General features: G+C 52.7%; 1 protein-coding gene across 2 annotated transcripts; it reads right to left on the bottom strand.

Annotated features, from left to right (window-relative positions):
- Positions 1-606: 606 nt before the first annotated feature.
- On the bottom strand, positions 607-11,997 carry TFE3 (transcription factor binding to IGHM enhancer 3). 2 transcript variants are annotated; one of them, XM_081793734.1, is made up of 10 exons: positions 11,664-11,997; positions 9,284-9,397; positions 7,909-8,203; positions 7,023-7,268; positions 6,836-6,940; positions 5,245-5,362; positions 4,831-4,887; positions 4,582-4,657; positions 2,915-3,062; positions 607-2,442 (listed from the first exon to the last, which is right to left on the bottom strand). In XM_081793734.1, the coding sequence occupies exons 1-10, from the start codon at positions 11,777-11,779 to the stop codon at positions 2,002-2,004; spliced, it is 1,716 nt and encodes a 571-aa protein (XP_081649860.1). In that variant the 5' UTR covers positions 11,780-11,997; the 3' UTR covers positions 607-2,001. The 2 variants fall into 2 exon arrangements, with proteins under 2 accessions (XP_081649860.1, XP_081649861.1); XM_081793735.1 differs by lacking the exon at positions 11,664-11,997 and having other exon boundaries at positions 7,909-8,147; positions 9,284-9,396.
- Positions 11,998-13,174: the final 1,177 nt, after the last annotated feature.

Here is a 13,174-nt window from a genome sequence, read left to right as displayed (position 1 = left end):
CTTGTTGGTTTCAAAAGTGAACGTGCAAGAAAATCTTTGCCTTCTCTGCCCTCACCGAAATTCTTCAAGCCAGATCTCTCTAACTTTACCATTTAGCTCTTCATCCATTTACAGGTATATCTTCAGATAAATTCTGGCCCTCAGTTTCTTCGAACGTGAAATGGGAATAAGAATCAGCACTGTCTTGATAAATATTCCTCAGATTAAAAAATTAGGCGGGGGCGCCTGGGTGGCTCAGTCGGTTAAGCCTCTGACTTTGGCTCAGGTCATGATCTCACAGTTCGTGATTTCAAGCCATGCATCGGGCTCTGCTGTCAGCACAGAGCCCACTTCAGTTCTTCTCTCTCTGCCCCTCCTCCAATTGCGTTCTGTCTCTGTCTCTCAAATATAAACGTTTATAAAAAAAATTAGGTGTAACACTTGTAATAGGAGGGTACCTGGCAGATAGTTAAGGACTGACTGCTTTTTCTTACAGGGTTTTCCACAAGCCCCTCTATCTAAATTCTTGTGCCCATCTCACTTAAATTGTTTTTTTTCTAAGAACCCTTCTTCCTGGCCAACATGGACCATGCTCACTGTATAGTCAAAAGCAAGGACAGGAGACACTTTGCCAAAGTTAAAAGCGCATCAAACACGCCTAGCATTTATTATTTTAATCACAAACCTACAGACCCCTTAGTATACCCTCCTTGGGGCTCGACCCCAAGGATCCAAAGCTGACAACCTTGGGTGTATGTGGTAGGAAGGATGGGGATGGGCAGGGAGTGTCTCTTAATAACTCTGAAATGGGGAGGACTCCTCCAAATGGAGAACTGAGTGGAGGCTGGAGGTTGTAGGTGGCCTAGCTTCTGAGTGGAGGGTCAATAAAAAAATCAGATAAACAAAAGAGGGGTACATATGCTTTTGCAATCCTCCCTCCAAGCCTCTGCTTTGTTAGGGCAGGCTTCCATTTTTTCCTGGGCTCAAGAACTCCCCACAAAGGCCCCTTCCTTCCTCCTGTTCCTATACAAAATGTCAGAATGCTGGGGTGCTGGTTCTGGGAACCTGTACTTGGTACCCCCTAATCCCTATCACGTCCCCAAACTGCCCTTCAAGGAAGGAGGCAGGACTCTGTTGAGGGTCTAATTCTCACTCCTGACCTAGGTCTGGAATGTTGGCCCACAAGATTTGAAGATTTTCCCCCTTCTCCAAGGGCAAGATCGGCTCAGAGCCCTCCTAGGTTAGGTCCCCTTGGTCCCAGGTTAAGGCTGGGGAGCTTAAGTGCCACTCCCCCCTGCATCGTGGAATGCTTGGATGGGATGTTGCTAAGGGACAAGGTCTGTGAACTTCACATGGTGGCCTGATCTTATGGCCTCCTCCATGCCTGAAATACCTGCGCTGGGCTGATCCTATAGGGAAGGGAAGGGGCCTGGCTCCTACATTGCTAGAAGGCCAGGACTGAGCTCCCAGGTGAAGGGGCTCTCATTCTCACTTCTGTTCCTTGGCTGGACAGGGTAGGGAGAATGGGAAAGAGGCAGGGCTTAAACCCCCTGGGTGGGACCTCTATTATTTTGACCCCTCTTCCTTGCCATGGTGGACTAGACTAGTGGTTCCAAGAGAGGGGATAGACCAGTATCTTGATACCTCCTTATCCCTGGAGACCTGGCTAGGAAAGTCCCCAAGTCTCAGGGGCCCAGTTCATCCTGTCTCCTTCTCTCACCTGGGCAAGGGTGGGTCCCATGGGGTGCAGGTGAGGTTGTGACATCCAGGTGACAGGCCCTGATGTTACCACCTTCTCCATGGATTAAATACCTTACCAGCTGGTATTGTGGGGAGGGGGCGGGGCCTCATCTGACTCCTCCTCCTTGCCTGGTTACAGGGGTGGGGCCTCATCTCTTCTCTTCCCCCAGAACACCTGGGCAGGGCAGTCTCTTGGGAGGGTGGGGGGAAAGGTGGGGCCTCATCCTGACGCATGTCCTCCTTTCCTGGGTGGGGAAGTCCCAGGGGAGGGGTGAGGCCTGATCAGGACTCCTCCTCCATGCTGAAGCTGCTGCGGCGACTGCTGGCCTTGGAGACAGCGGGGGATACCGATGAGAGCAGGGGGTCGGAGGCAGCCCGCAGAGGGGACAGGGCACCAGACAGTCCTCCCACCACCCCCTCCTCCTCCTCCATCAGAATGTCCTCCAGCCCTAGGTGGAAGGGGTCCCCCAGATCCCCCAGGTGGTCACTGGGAAAATGCAGGTCCAGAAGGGCATCCGAGGGTGGCGCTGGGGGCTGCTGATGGGGAGCACTCTGGGCAGAGCCCCCAGCTGCATGAAATGTTGCTGTGCCTGGCCTGCCCTCCTCCTCAACGTCCAGCTGCTCTGGCTTGAGGCTGTCAGAGGCAGAAGTTGTGGCCAGGGAGAGCAGCCCTGGGGTGGGAGGTACTGGCAGACCATGGATCTGTGCCTGCAATTCTAGCTCCTGCAAAAAGTAGGGGATGGGGGTGGGGTAAGATGGGGTTCACAGTTCCTCAGAGGCAGAGGAGTTTAATGGTGAAAAGGGCAGGCTGTCTGCGTTCGAAATCAGCCTCTGCTACTCACTAGCTGTGTAACTTTAGGCATGTTGCTTAACCTCTCTGAGCCTCAGAGTCCCAATCTGTAAAATGAGTACAACAATGGTCCCTGCTTCATAGGACTGTCGGGAGGACTAACTTAGTAAGTAGAGATAAGGCTCTCCTCACAGTGCATGGCTAAAGATAAACACTATAGACATTAGCCAATGTTCATCACTGTTCTTGTTAATGTTATGATTCCTATTTATCATCACCATCATGTGAATTGGGAAGCCCGGGGATCCCCCAAACATGCCAGGAAAATCCTGGCCGGCTCTTCCTCTGCCTCTGCCTGCAGGAAGCACCCGCCCCAATCTCTGCCACTGCCTTGTCCTCCCAAACCTGAATTCGGAGCTGCAGGCTGCGGTTGGTTTGCTCCAGGGATCGCTGCCGGCTCTCCAGGTCTTTAGAGCGTTGCTGTTCCTTCTGCAACTTGCGGATATAATCCACAGAGGCTTTCAGGATGGTGCCCTTGTTCCAGCGCATCTCCCTGTAGGGCCCAAGGGGGAAGAAAGAAAGGGGGGGTTGCAGATGGGGTCTCGGGAGCCGAGGGGGAATTGCACTAGGCAGAGCACCCCGCTGTAGGCCTAGATCTGAAAGGGGGGGTATACATCAAGGGTATACAATGTTCAGATGGAAACTCCCTGCCTGGAACATTCCAATGGTGCCCCATCACACCATGAACCCAGGAGGCCCTCTCTGACCTGATCCCTCACTGCTTCTTGCCTACATCCCTTGGATTCCTGTCACTACAGCTACACAGGCTTCTTAATGCTCCTAGAACTCAGAAAACCACTCCCACCTCAGGGGCTCCAGCCCACCTCTGCCCTCTGCCTCAAACACTCTTTCCAAGACACCCAGATGGCTCCTGCCTTACCTCCTTAGGATCTTTATTCAAATGTTTCCTTGTCAGTCAAGGCCTGCCCTGTGCCCACCCTCCTCACCCCAAGTTGTAACCCTTGCCAACATTCCCCCATGTTCTTTTTTTTTAGTTTATTTATTTTGAGAGAGAGAGAAAAACCATGAGTTGGGGAGGGTCAGAGAGATAGAGCAAGAATCCCAAGCAGGCTCCGAACTGTCAGCATGGAGTCCAATGCGGGGCTCGAACCCACAAACGGTGAGATCATGACCTGAGCCAAAGTCAGACGCTTAAGCAACTGAGCCACTGAGGTGCCCCTATTCTTTTTTTTTTTTTTTAAAGTAAGGTCTGTCCCCAATGTAGGGCTTGAACTCATGACCCTGAGATCAAGAGTTGCATGCTCTACTGACTGAGCCAGCCAGGTGCCCTCCCTCCATCTTCTATTCTTTAATTTTCTCCACAACACTCATCATAATCACTCAGACTTTAGTTATTTATCTTGTTTGTGGTCTGTCTGCCTCCACTAAAATATCAGTTCCATATCAGGGATTTTCGTCTGTTTTGTGCCTCTGGTACCCTCACGGCCTAGCATGGTCTCTGATACAAAGAAGCTCAATACATTTCTTGAATGAATATAGGAAGCACTAAGTGAACAAGAAACTAAGTGCCTAGGGGTACCTGGGTGGCTCAGTCGGTTAAGCACTAGACTTTGGCTCAGGTCATGATCTCACTGGTTTGTGAATTTGAGCCCTGCATGGGGTGAGTTCGAGCCCTGCTTTGGGTGAGCTCTGCTTCTCTCTCTGCCCTTTGTGGGATTCTCTCTCTCCCACTCTCTCTGCCACTTGCTCACTTGTGCCCTCTCTCTCTCAAAAAATAATAATAATAAAATTAAAAATTAAAAAAAAAGAAGGAACTAAGTGCCTATGTCCTACGGGGACCAGAGGAGGCACACAGACTACAATGTCATGCATCTAAAATTTTAGGTTGATGACAATGAGGAGTATCAATCCTGTTCAGGGTGATGAAGGCTAGGTGGGAGACAGCCAGGAGCAGAAATGCTGGAAGGTTACGCCCCAGGAAGAACTTTAGGGGAATGGGGCCCTTGTCCCACTTCCCGCCAGCCTCCAGCTCCCCTAAGGCCCAGACTCACGGGTCACTGGACTTGGGGATAAGGGTGCCCAGCTCCTTGATCCTGTCGTTAATGTTGAATCGACGGCGACGCTCAACTTTGGGGGTGGGGGGAGAAGAGTAGGAAAGTTGTCAATGGGCTGAAGAGGGAAGAGGAGGATTTGGGGGGTTGGGAGAGGCTGTTGCAGGGAGAGGTCCCCCAAGGAAGGCCAGGGTGTGGATTAAGGCAGGGTGGCACAGCACGCTGGCAGGGGCATATACATGCACTCACTTAGGTTGTGATTGTCTTTTTTCTGTCGTTCCTTCAAAAGGGCCTTGGCCTCTGTCTCTGGAAGAGAGTGAGAGTAGTCAGGGCCTCTGCACACAGGAGAGAAAGAGGGCAGCAAGTACAGCTGCCGGGGTGGGGGCGGGTAGGATTTGGTGGGCGCAGGCAGGGAAATGACTTTTTTAAAAAGTGCCACTTTTATGATTTTTTTTAAGAAGCCCGGGTGGTCGGTCATTTGTTAAAACCCAAGACAAGAGGAAATGGGGTAAAAGCAAGTCCAGGGGCCACGTGGAAAAAGAGGGCAAACAGCCCGTTTCTGTCTGCTTAGAGCCCTTCCCCCAGCATCAGGCCCACCTGGTTGATATGGGGCTCACCCCGGGGTATGGCATGGGCGCAAAGGGCCAAGACCCTGGCCCTTACCAGAGATCTCCCGTTTGATGTTGGGCAGCTCAGCAGGGCAGGAGTTGCTGACGGTGATGGCAGGCGTGGCCACGCCCTGACTGCTGTACACATCAAGCAGATTCCCTGACACAGGCAGCTGGGGGCAGGGAGGGCAGAGAAATGACGGTTGGGACCAGCCCCCAGGCTTGGCCCCTTCTCAGAACCAGGCTCCCAACCCTCCGCATACTCCAGAGACAATCTAATGCAAGGGCTGACTGATTCAGCACGGGGCACCTTTCCTTCTCCTTCAAGGGAATTTCACAGAGCAACTCAATAGGAAAGACAGGATCTAGGGTACCTACCCTGCTTTGCCAGGGGACCTGAGCCTGCTGGGCCTGTTCATCATGCCCTGCAGGTCCTCAAATACCTCAGATCATCTTCTGAAGCCCCTCTCCCAAACTCTGGGATTGGCTCTGAGAAGAAATGCTGGAAAACCACCCTTCTCAGGTCTTTGATGGCTCCAAGGCAACATTCCAATCTGCTAGCCCCTCCTAGCAGAACATTCCAACTCAGCATTCTTGGAACACTCCAACCCAATCTCCTCAGACCTTGGGAAATTGTCATGGTAATGTTCCATCCAAAATCAAGCCTTCTGGAGAGTTCTAGCCCTATCTCTAGTCTTTTGCCATGATTACGTCGCACCACCTTATGTACAATGTCAAGCACCAAGCTCCTGACTCTAGTATCTTCCTACACGTTCTGATCTCTCAGGAGTTCTCATCCAACTACTCCACGAGCACTCATTGCTTTTATCCCAGCCTCAGTGTTTTCTCTCTCCTTTGCACTCTCCTGGATATACTCTAGGGCAACACACTAATCCCTAAGTAATTAATCCCACCTCTTGATGAATTAGTCCCATCTCTTGAAACCCCTGCTGGTCTGCTGGACCCATGTAATATAAGGTCCCATTCTTTAGCTGTCCCAAATCAATAAAAAATTCTGAGAAGCTGATGCCATTTTTATACATGTTTCTGTCCTTCAAGTAAGTTAGAACAAAGTTACAGCCACTTGGTATGTCCCAAAGCAAGTTATGGGACTTCTGGAATGTTCCAGAACCAGAATGTTACAATTTATTGGTACATCCTTTGCTCTAGAGAGTTTTATCCCCTCTCTAAAAATGACCCAGCCTCTTGGCATGGTTCACTGAAAGAGATGTTGTACATTCCAATCACAAGGTTCAGCCACCCTATGTTTTATGACTTTTGATGTGTTCCAATCACTACATGGCCTGGGTATGTCCCAATGACCTGAATCTTTTGGTACATTCAAATTGCTACAAGAGTTCCACTTCTTGGCCCCTCCCACACTGAAGCTTGAGTGCTTGGGTATGCACTGATATTTACATGAAGTCTCCACCCTGCATATATCAAAATCTACAAGGTCTACCTCTCCATGCAGTCCAACACAAGGTACCAGGGCATTGGTATGCTCTATCTTCATCATACGGCCTCCTTCTCGATCTTAGTACAATCCAAAGCGAGGGTCTTATGTACACAGCCAGCATGGGTGTAGTCTCAGCGATAGAGGGATGCACTGATGTTCAGACCAGCCTCCCATCCCTGGGCCTCACCGTGCTGGGGAGCTGCAGCCCTGCAGTGCCTCCAGGCAGATAGCTGAGCATCTCATCGTTGTAACTGGATTCTAAGCTGATGATCTCATCAATGACATCATCAATCTAGGGGAATAAGTAAATATGGAAGAGTGTTAGAAGAAGCTGGAGGAAGGGAAGCATAGGAAGGTCGTCTACAGCCACTTACCTCCTTCTCTGAGCTGGACCCGATGGTGAGTAGAGCCATGGGGCTGTTGGGAGCACTGCCGGTGGGGCCAGTAGCATGGGCAGCCTCAGGGGCAGGGAGTGGCTGGGCACTAGCAGCCCCCGGTGGTGGGGTGAGGGCCTGGGAAGCCAGCTTGGGGCCAAGTGTGGTGGACAGGTACTGTTTCACCTGCTGCCGGCGTGCCTGCTGCAGGTGGTAACGCGTCGGGTTCTCTAGATGGGTCTGCACCTGTGGGATAAGGGTGAGGAGGGAGGGGGGGAGGCAAGGTAGGACAGGGGTGACCCTCAGCCCCAGCCTGACCCTCAGAGGTCATCTGTTTCTAGGCTCAGACCAGCAAACCAGGCCCAGAATCTGAGACCCCCTCCCCAAATACTGGTTAAGTCTCCTCCAGGACCCAAACTCTTTTTTTTAGAAATCCCTCTGAGCCCCCAAGATCCACCCATGGTGGACAGAATCCCTCAGTTTCTGGAGCACCGTGTCACAGTCCCCAAGACCATCCCCCCTAGTCTCTAACACCACCTAAGACACCTGAGAACCATACATGGCTTCCCAAGACACCCCAATAGCAAAACTTCTAATGCATTACACATACATGAAGCCCTTCCTACAAAGTTCTTTCTGGAGTTACTTCATAGTCCCCAGGGCCCACTTGAGGCACTCACAACCTTCCATGGTCCCCAAGACATCCTGTGGCTCCCAAGGACCCCTCACAACTCCACAACACATCCCTAAACACAATGGGATGCTAACAGCCTATTTTAACAGTAACTGGGACCTTCCTCTGAGCACCTAGGACTTTGCTCAAGAGCTACTATGACCATTCCTGTCACTAAGAGACCCCTCCCAGGCCCTCTGTATGTCACCTTACCTTGAGCACCTCCCTGGGCACCTGAGCAGGGGGAGGACGGCCCAATGTGTGGCCCCCAGTGGAGACACCGACCACAGAGATGGCAGGAGAGGCAGGTGCAGGACTGGGGAAGGAAGAGGCTGCAGCCTGTTCCCGACGCTCACGCCTCTCCTGCTCCTGGGCCTGGGCCCGCATTAGCTGCTGCCGCAGCAAGACCCGCGATGAAGAAGATGACGACATGGCAGGGGTCCTGGAGCCCCCTGCAGAAGATGATGCAGAGAGTGTAGCTGGGGTGGCTTGCAGTGATATTGGGATGCTGTGGAATGGGAAATATGGGGCCACAGGTAAGCTAAAAGTCTCGTCCCAAGTCTAAGGAGTCATAATGGGATGGAGTAGACACTGGAATTAGGCCTGTTTTCTGCCTTTGGAGGCCAAGGTGTGGAGGGGGAGACATAGGAACCAAGCCTGGTCACAGCTTTCAGGGATCACAGTCTGATAGGGTAAGAGATAGGAGAACTCAGCCCAGTCCCAGCCCTCAGGGGTCACTGTCTGATGGGGGAGACACTGGAACTAAGCCCAGTCCCAGCCTTCAGGGATTAGTCTGGTGGGGGAATTTTAGCCCTTAGTCCTTATAGTGAAGGCTGGATTTGGGCCTTTTCAAACACTGAGCAAAGAAGCCATTGCTAGGCTCCAGGAGCAGGGTTCAATCTATTTAAAGGACAGCAGGATGCCAAATTGAGGCTGTGGCAGTACATTTGGATACAGAGGGCTCTTAAGCTCAACTTGGGGCTAAGATGCTCCCTGAGCTCCTGGTGATGGGCATCTGGCTACAAGGGCAACTGCAGGCCTGTTGTCTTCCCCTGCCTAGGCCTCTAGTCTCAGGAGCTAGTCGGTCTTGAAAATCTTGAAGATTTCACAATCCTCTCTTCCTGCCCCTCTTCCAGGTCCCCTCCCCTCTCTTAGAGCCCAGGCCGATGACTCAGCACATTTAGACGTCCAAGCTTGGAGAAAGAAGAGACCAGCAGGGGTTCCTCAAGGGCTGGGGTGGGTGCGTTTGTCGAAAGGAGGAAGGGGTGAGCAGGGGTTGTGGGTCTGGCTCCGCCCACCTGGGGGCTGCTGGAATGCTGGCCAGCCCAGGACTCTGAGCCTCCTAGGTTGGCTGCAATATTTGTGTATCAATGGGTATGCAAATGGGGTGGAGGGGAGGCAGGCGAGGTCTTGCTGGAATCCTAGCTTGGCCACCTGCTTTCCTGTGTGACACACTGTTTCTTGCCCCCAATTTTACTGTCTGGAAAATACAGGCTGGTGAAAGGCTTGGGCTGGCACTGAGGGCCTCTGCATATCAAGAGGGGATGGTGGGGCAGAGGAATTGGGAGGGGAGTCAACGGAGACATACCTTGAGCGTGGTGGTAGGGGTTGGCTTTTGAGCTCGTAGAAGCTGTCAGGATCGAGGACGCTTTCTAACTCGATGTCAGCAACAATCCCAGATTCCGGAAGCAAAGAGTTGAGGCTGAGGGTGGAAAGGAAGTAAGGGTGATGGTCAGTGGTTGTATAGAGACCTCACTCCCCTCTGAGAGAGAAAGAGTGGGGAGTGGGAGGAGAGTGTCACATGCCAGGGAGAGGGGAACAGAGTGTCCCTTTCACAGGAGGCCACTCTGCTGGGTACCACCACCAGGAACTCTGAGGTCTTCCTCCCTCTCCACTCCCCACTCTCTTTTGCTCTGTTACCCATAGTCCCTTAGGATTCAAAATAGTAAGAGTGCCAGGATCCCAACTCCTCACTCTAACACAATCATGTGTAACAACCTGGGTTTGAGGAAAATAGAAATGGAGAATTTAGGAATGACAATTCACTTTGCAGGAGTCCTGACTTTGCATTCACAGCTCTTCCAGCCCCCAAACCCCCTACTGTTGTCCTGACAGCTGAATGTGAGCCCACGTTTGTCTACACGCTTACAGCACGGTAGGGGCATCCTTCGGCATAACAGTCCATTGTAACACAAACTGAATGCATCACAAAGAACTGGGGTTGATGATTCACTTGACGGAAGGATCTGAGACTTTGCAAATGAGTGCCCCCCCTCCTCAGCCGGAGTTCAGGGGATGCCAATGCACACCCAAATACAAAATGGAAATATCAAAGGCTCCCCTCATACCAGCAATTTGGATTTAAAAGAGGAGGAATTTGGGTGGATGATCCGCTTATACAAGCATTCTTTTCTTGGCTTGTCCAGCGCTCTCCTGTTTTTTTGGATAGAACAAAACACACACACACCTCTAATACCAACACCCACTTGACACAAAATAAGAAGCCACGTACACCCCTCCTTTTCAACTATTTCCACTAATGTGAAGATCCAGATTGTTATGAAGGCATCAGAAGACAGGGAAGCCTATCAGATGCAAAGGCTCCTGCTCAGCCCTGCATGCTGGGTGCAAGACCCTAGTGTGTAGAGGGCATTGACATGCACGTGGATGGATATGCATCCTGAATTGAGTCAAAGATTTAAAATTCTGAGATTGTGGGTGACTTCACTTGACAAGAATTCTCTCCCCTCCCCAAGGATCTGTCTTCCTTCCTTTCCTCACCCTCAGATGGGGACCCAAAACCACCCAGGAAGTCGGGAAGAGGAAGCTCGGGGAGCCGCTGAGCTCAGCACAATCCTAGGAAGAAAGCAGGCAAAGCCCTATCTCATACTCACACACCCATTGCACAGAAGTTGGAAGAGATGGGACACTGGGGTGGGCAGGGTGTGGACAGAGAGGGCTGGGGATGGAGGTGAGGATGGGAAGAGGCCACAGAGGACCCACCCAGGCAGGGATGGTGCAATTGGTGCTCATTCCAGCTCTAGGGACAGATTCGAGACTGTTTCCAGGGTCTGAGAGACAGACTGGGAGAGGAAGAGAAAAAGAATGTACGTGTGAGCACAGAAGCCCAGGCGCGCACACACACGTGTGTGCGCAGGGGGTGATCAAGGCTGGCTGAGAGGCTAGGGTGGGTGGCAGCAGGAACGAGACCCTCCTCTGGGTTCCCAAATAAGGTCTGAGGCCTTCTTCTCTGAGCTAAGAGGTAGCCTCTGTAAGCCTCACTATCCCCCGTTCAAGCCCCTATGGGGGTGTGGGAAGAGGACTTTTCCACTATCCCTGGGATCTGACCCAGCTGGGTGGGTGGGCAGGGGTGAAGTGATTATTCCGGTCAAGTCTTGATGAATGTTCCTTCTCTTGCTCACTCACATACACTCATGAAGCCGGTCCCATGTAGCATATCTGAGATACCCCCAAATCCCTCCAGATTCATGTTACCCCTAAACATAGCTTCCAGCAACCAGCCACTGGGAATCATCCAGCAACCAGCGACCAAGAAAGCACTTCTGTCTCCCAGGACCCCTTCTCTGCCACTGAGGGGGAAAGTCCCTTAAAATCAGTGCCTCACCTAGAGTACCCCCTTAAATCCATGCCTGACTGAAGGACCCCAAATTCAGCCTCAGTCCCCCAAGTTCAGTTACCCTAGACCAGGCTGTGGACACAACACAACCTTCCTCTCTAAACCCCCAAATCAGAAACAGGCCTCCCTTCATGCACTTCCATGACTTCTTTAAGCCTCAGTCCAAGCAGGCCACCGACGGATTCCTTAGGTGCCCCGCCAAGACCGGCGCCCCGACGTCCTCCAAACCCAGGCCGAGGGCCTCCAATCCCAGTCTTGGGCTCCCGCTGTCCCCCCAGATAAGGCCCCCAGGAACCCCAGTAGGCACTACCGGCCCCAGGCGGCCCCGCACCTGAGCAGCTGGGCCGAGTCGGCTGGCCTGCGCTCCTCCAACAGCACGAACACGGCTCGAGGGCCTTCCGCGCTGGCCTCTACGCCGTCCCGAGCTGGCTCGGCCGCATGAGACATGACGCCCGGCCCCGGGCGAGCCCTGCCAGGCCGGTCGGGCTTCGGCCCGGTCCCCCTAACAAAATAAGAGTCCCCCTCCCCCCGCTCGCCACCGCCTCCTCCGCTAAGCCATGGAGCCAGCTCTGCGCGGGCGGGCGGCGTCGGGGCGATGGGATGGGCAGTGAGTCATCCCCCGCCCTGAACGGACCAACACCCCCCCCTCAACCTAACCCGGGACGACCGCCCTCCTCCCCCTCGTCCTCTTCCCCCTCCTCTTAGGGCTGGGGAAACTCCACAGGAAATGACCACACGGAGGATGGACAGCTCACCGGGCCACCCCCTCTGAGCAAGGCGGCCAATCATAGAGGGGTGGCTCTAGGGCCCGCCCTAAGCTACGCCTCCGACGCCGAGGGAAAACTAGATTCGGCCAGCCCTCATTCGGAGAAGGACGCATTTAGGCCACGCCCTCAGAGACAGAGGCAAATCAGCAAGAGGGAATTTTATTAAGCCACGCCCCTCCTCTCAAACGATTTCCCCCCCCCCGCAAGATTTTTTTTTTTTTAAGCCGCTCCTTGAGTCCTCTGCGCCTGCGCATCGATGGCCTGTAGGCGTGCAGAGGGTCTCCAGGCCACGCTTCTAGCGGCAGAACTGCGCCCCCTCTTGGTCACTATTCGTAATACCTGCTCCCTAGACCGCGCTGCAACCTCCATCTGGCCGTGGCCTCCTCAGCCAAACCCAAAACTATGAGGCCTTGGCAGCTACATTCCCTGGACCAGAACCCCCCCGCCCTTTCAGTACCCACTAACTAGCCGCCCAGCTGGTCCTCCCGGGAGCGCTGCGCCTGCTCTATGTCACCTAGAGCGGTTGTTGTACTAGGACGTTATGCTACACAGTAAGTCTTTAATAAATCTTTGACAGGTAGATGGAAGAGTAGAAAGATGCAAATTAGACCTGGTATCTTCGGTGAATGACTTCTAGAATCATAAAGACCCGGGTTTGGATTTGGGCAAGGGGTTGCCCCTCGCCAAGCCTCAGCTTTCCCGGCCTGTCAATTGGGGTTCATAATACCTATATGGCAGGGTTGTTATGAGGTTTAGAGATAATTTATGAAAAGTGCTAGCAGTTGTTTGGCAGACAATAAGCTCTCCAAAACTTAATTGATTCACTCATTTGTGCACTAATTCACCAAATCTTGATTGAGCTCTTCTGTGTTCCAGATACATGCAAATTGGTGTGCACACAGCGGAGGGTCCCCTGCCCATACCTTCAGGTGCACAGTCAGCTCACAAAACACCTGGACCTACAACCTTCCCTTCCTCCTTCCCAACGTCCCAAGACCTTACACAACCGTTGTACCTCAGAGAACTTCACTGAGCTTTGCGCATTCCTGTGTTTGGCACCCTTATTTCCACACAA

Source organism: Panthera onca, chromosome X (genome assembly GCF_046562875.1).
Source record: "Panthera onca isolate mPanOnc1 chromosome X, mPanOnc1 haplotype 2, whole genome shotgun sequence".
In the NCBI taxonomy this organism is placed as follows: domain Eukaryota; kingdom Metazoa; phylum Chordata; class Mammalia; order Carnivora; family Felidae; genus Panthera; species Panthera onca.
This window is presented reverse-complemented; position numbering and strand designations above follow the sequence as displayed.

Bases quoted from the DNA above. Each gene is read 5' to 3' on its own strand.
- TFE3 (XM_081793734.1), bottom strand. From the start codon at position 11,779: ATGTCTCATGCGGCCGAGCCAGCTCGGGACGGCGTAGAGGCCAGCGCG. The intron at 8,204-9,283 runs GTATGTCTCCGT...CCCATTCCACAG, and splicing joins CCCCTACCACCACGCTCAAG to CATCCCAATATCACTGCAAG. The intron at 7,269-7,908 runs GTAAGGTGACAT...CTTATCCCACAG, and splicing joins TGCCCAGGGAGGTGCTCAAG to GTGCAGACCCATCTAGAGAA.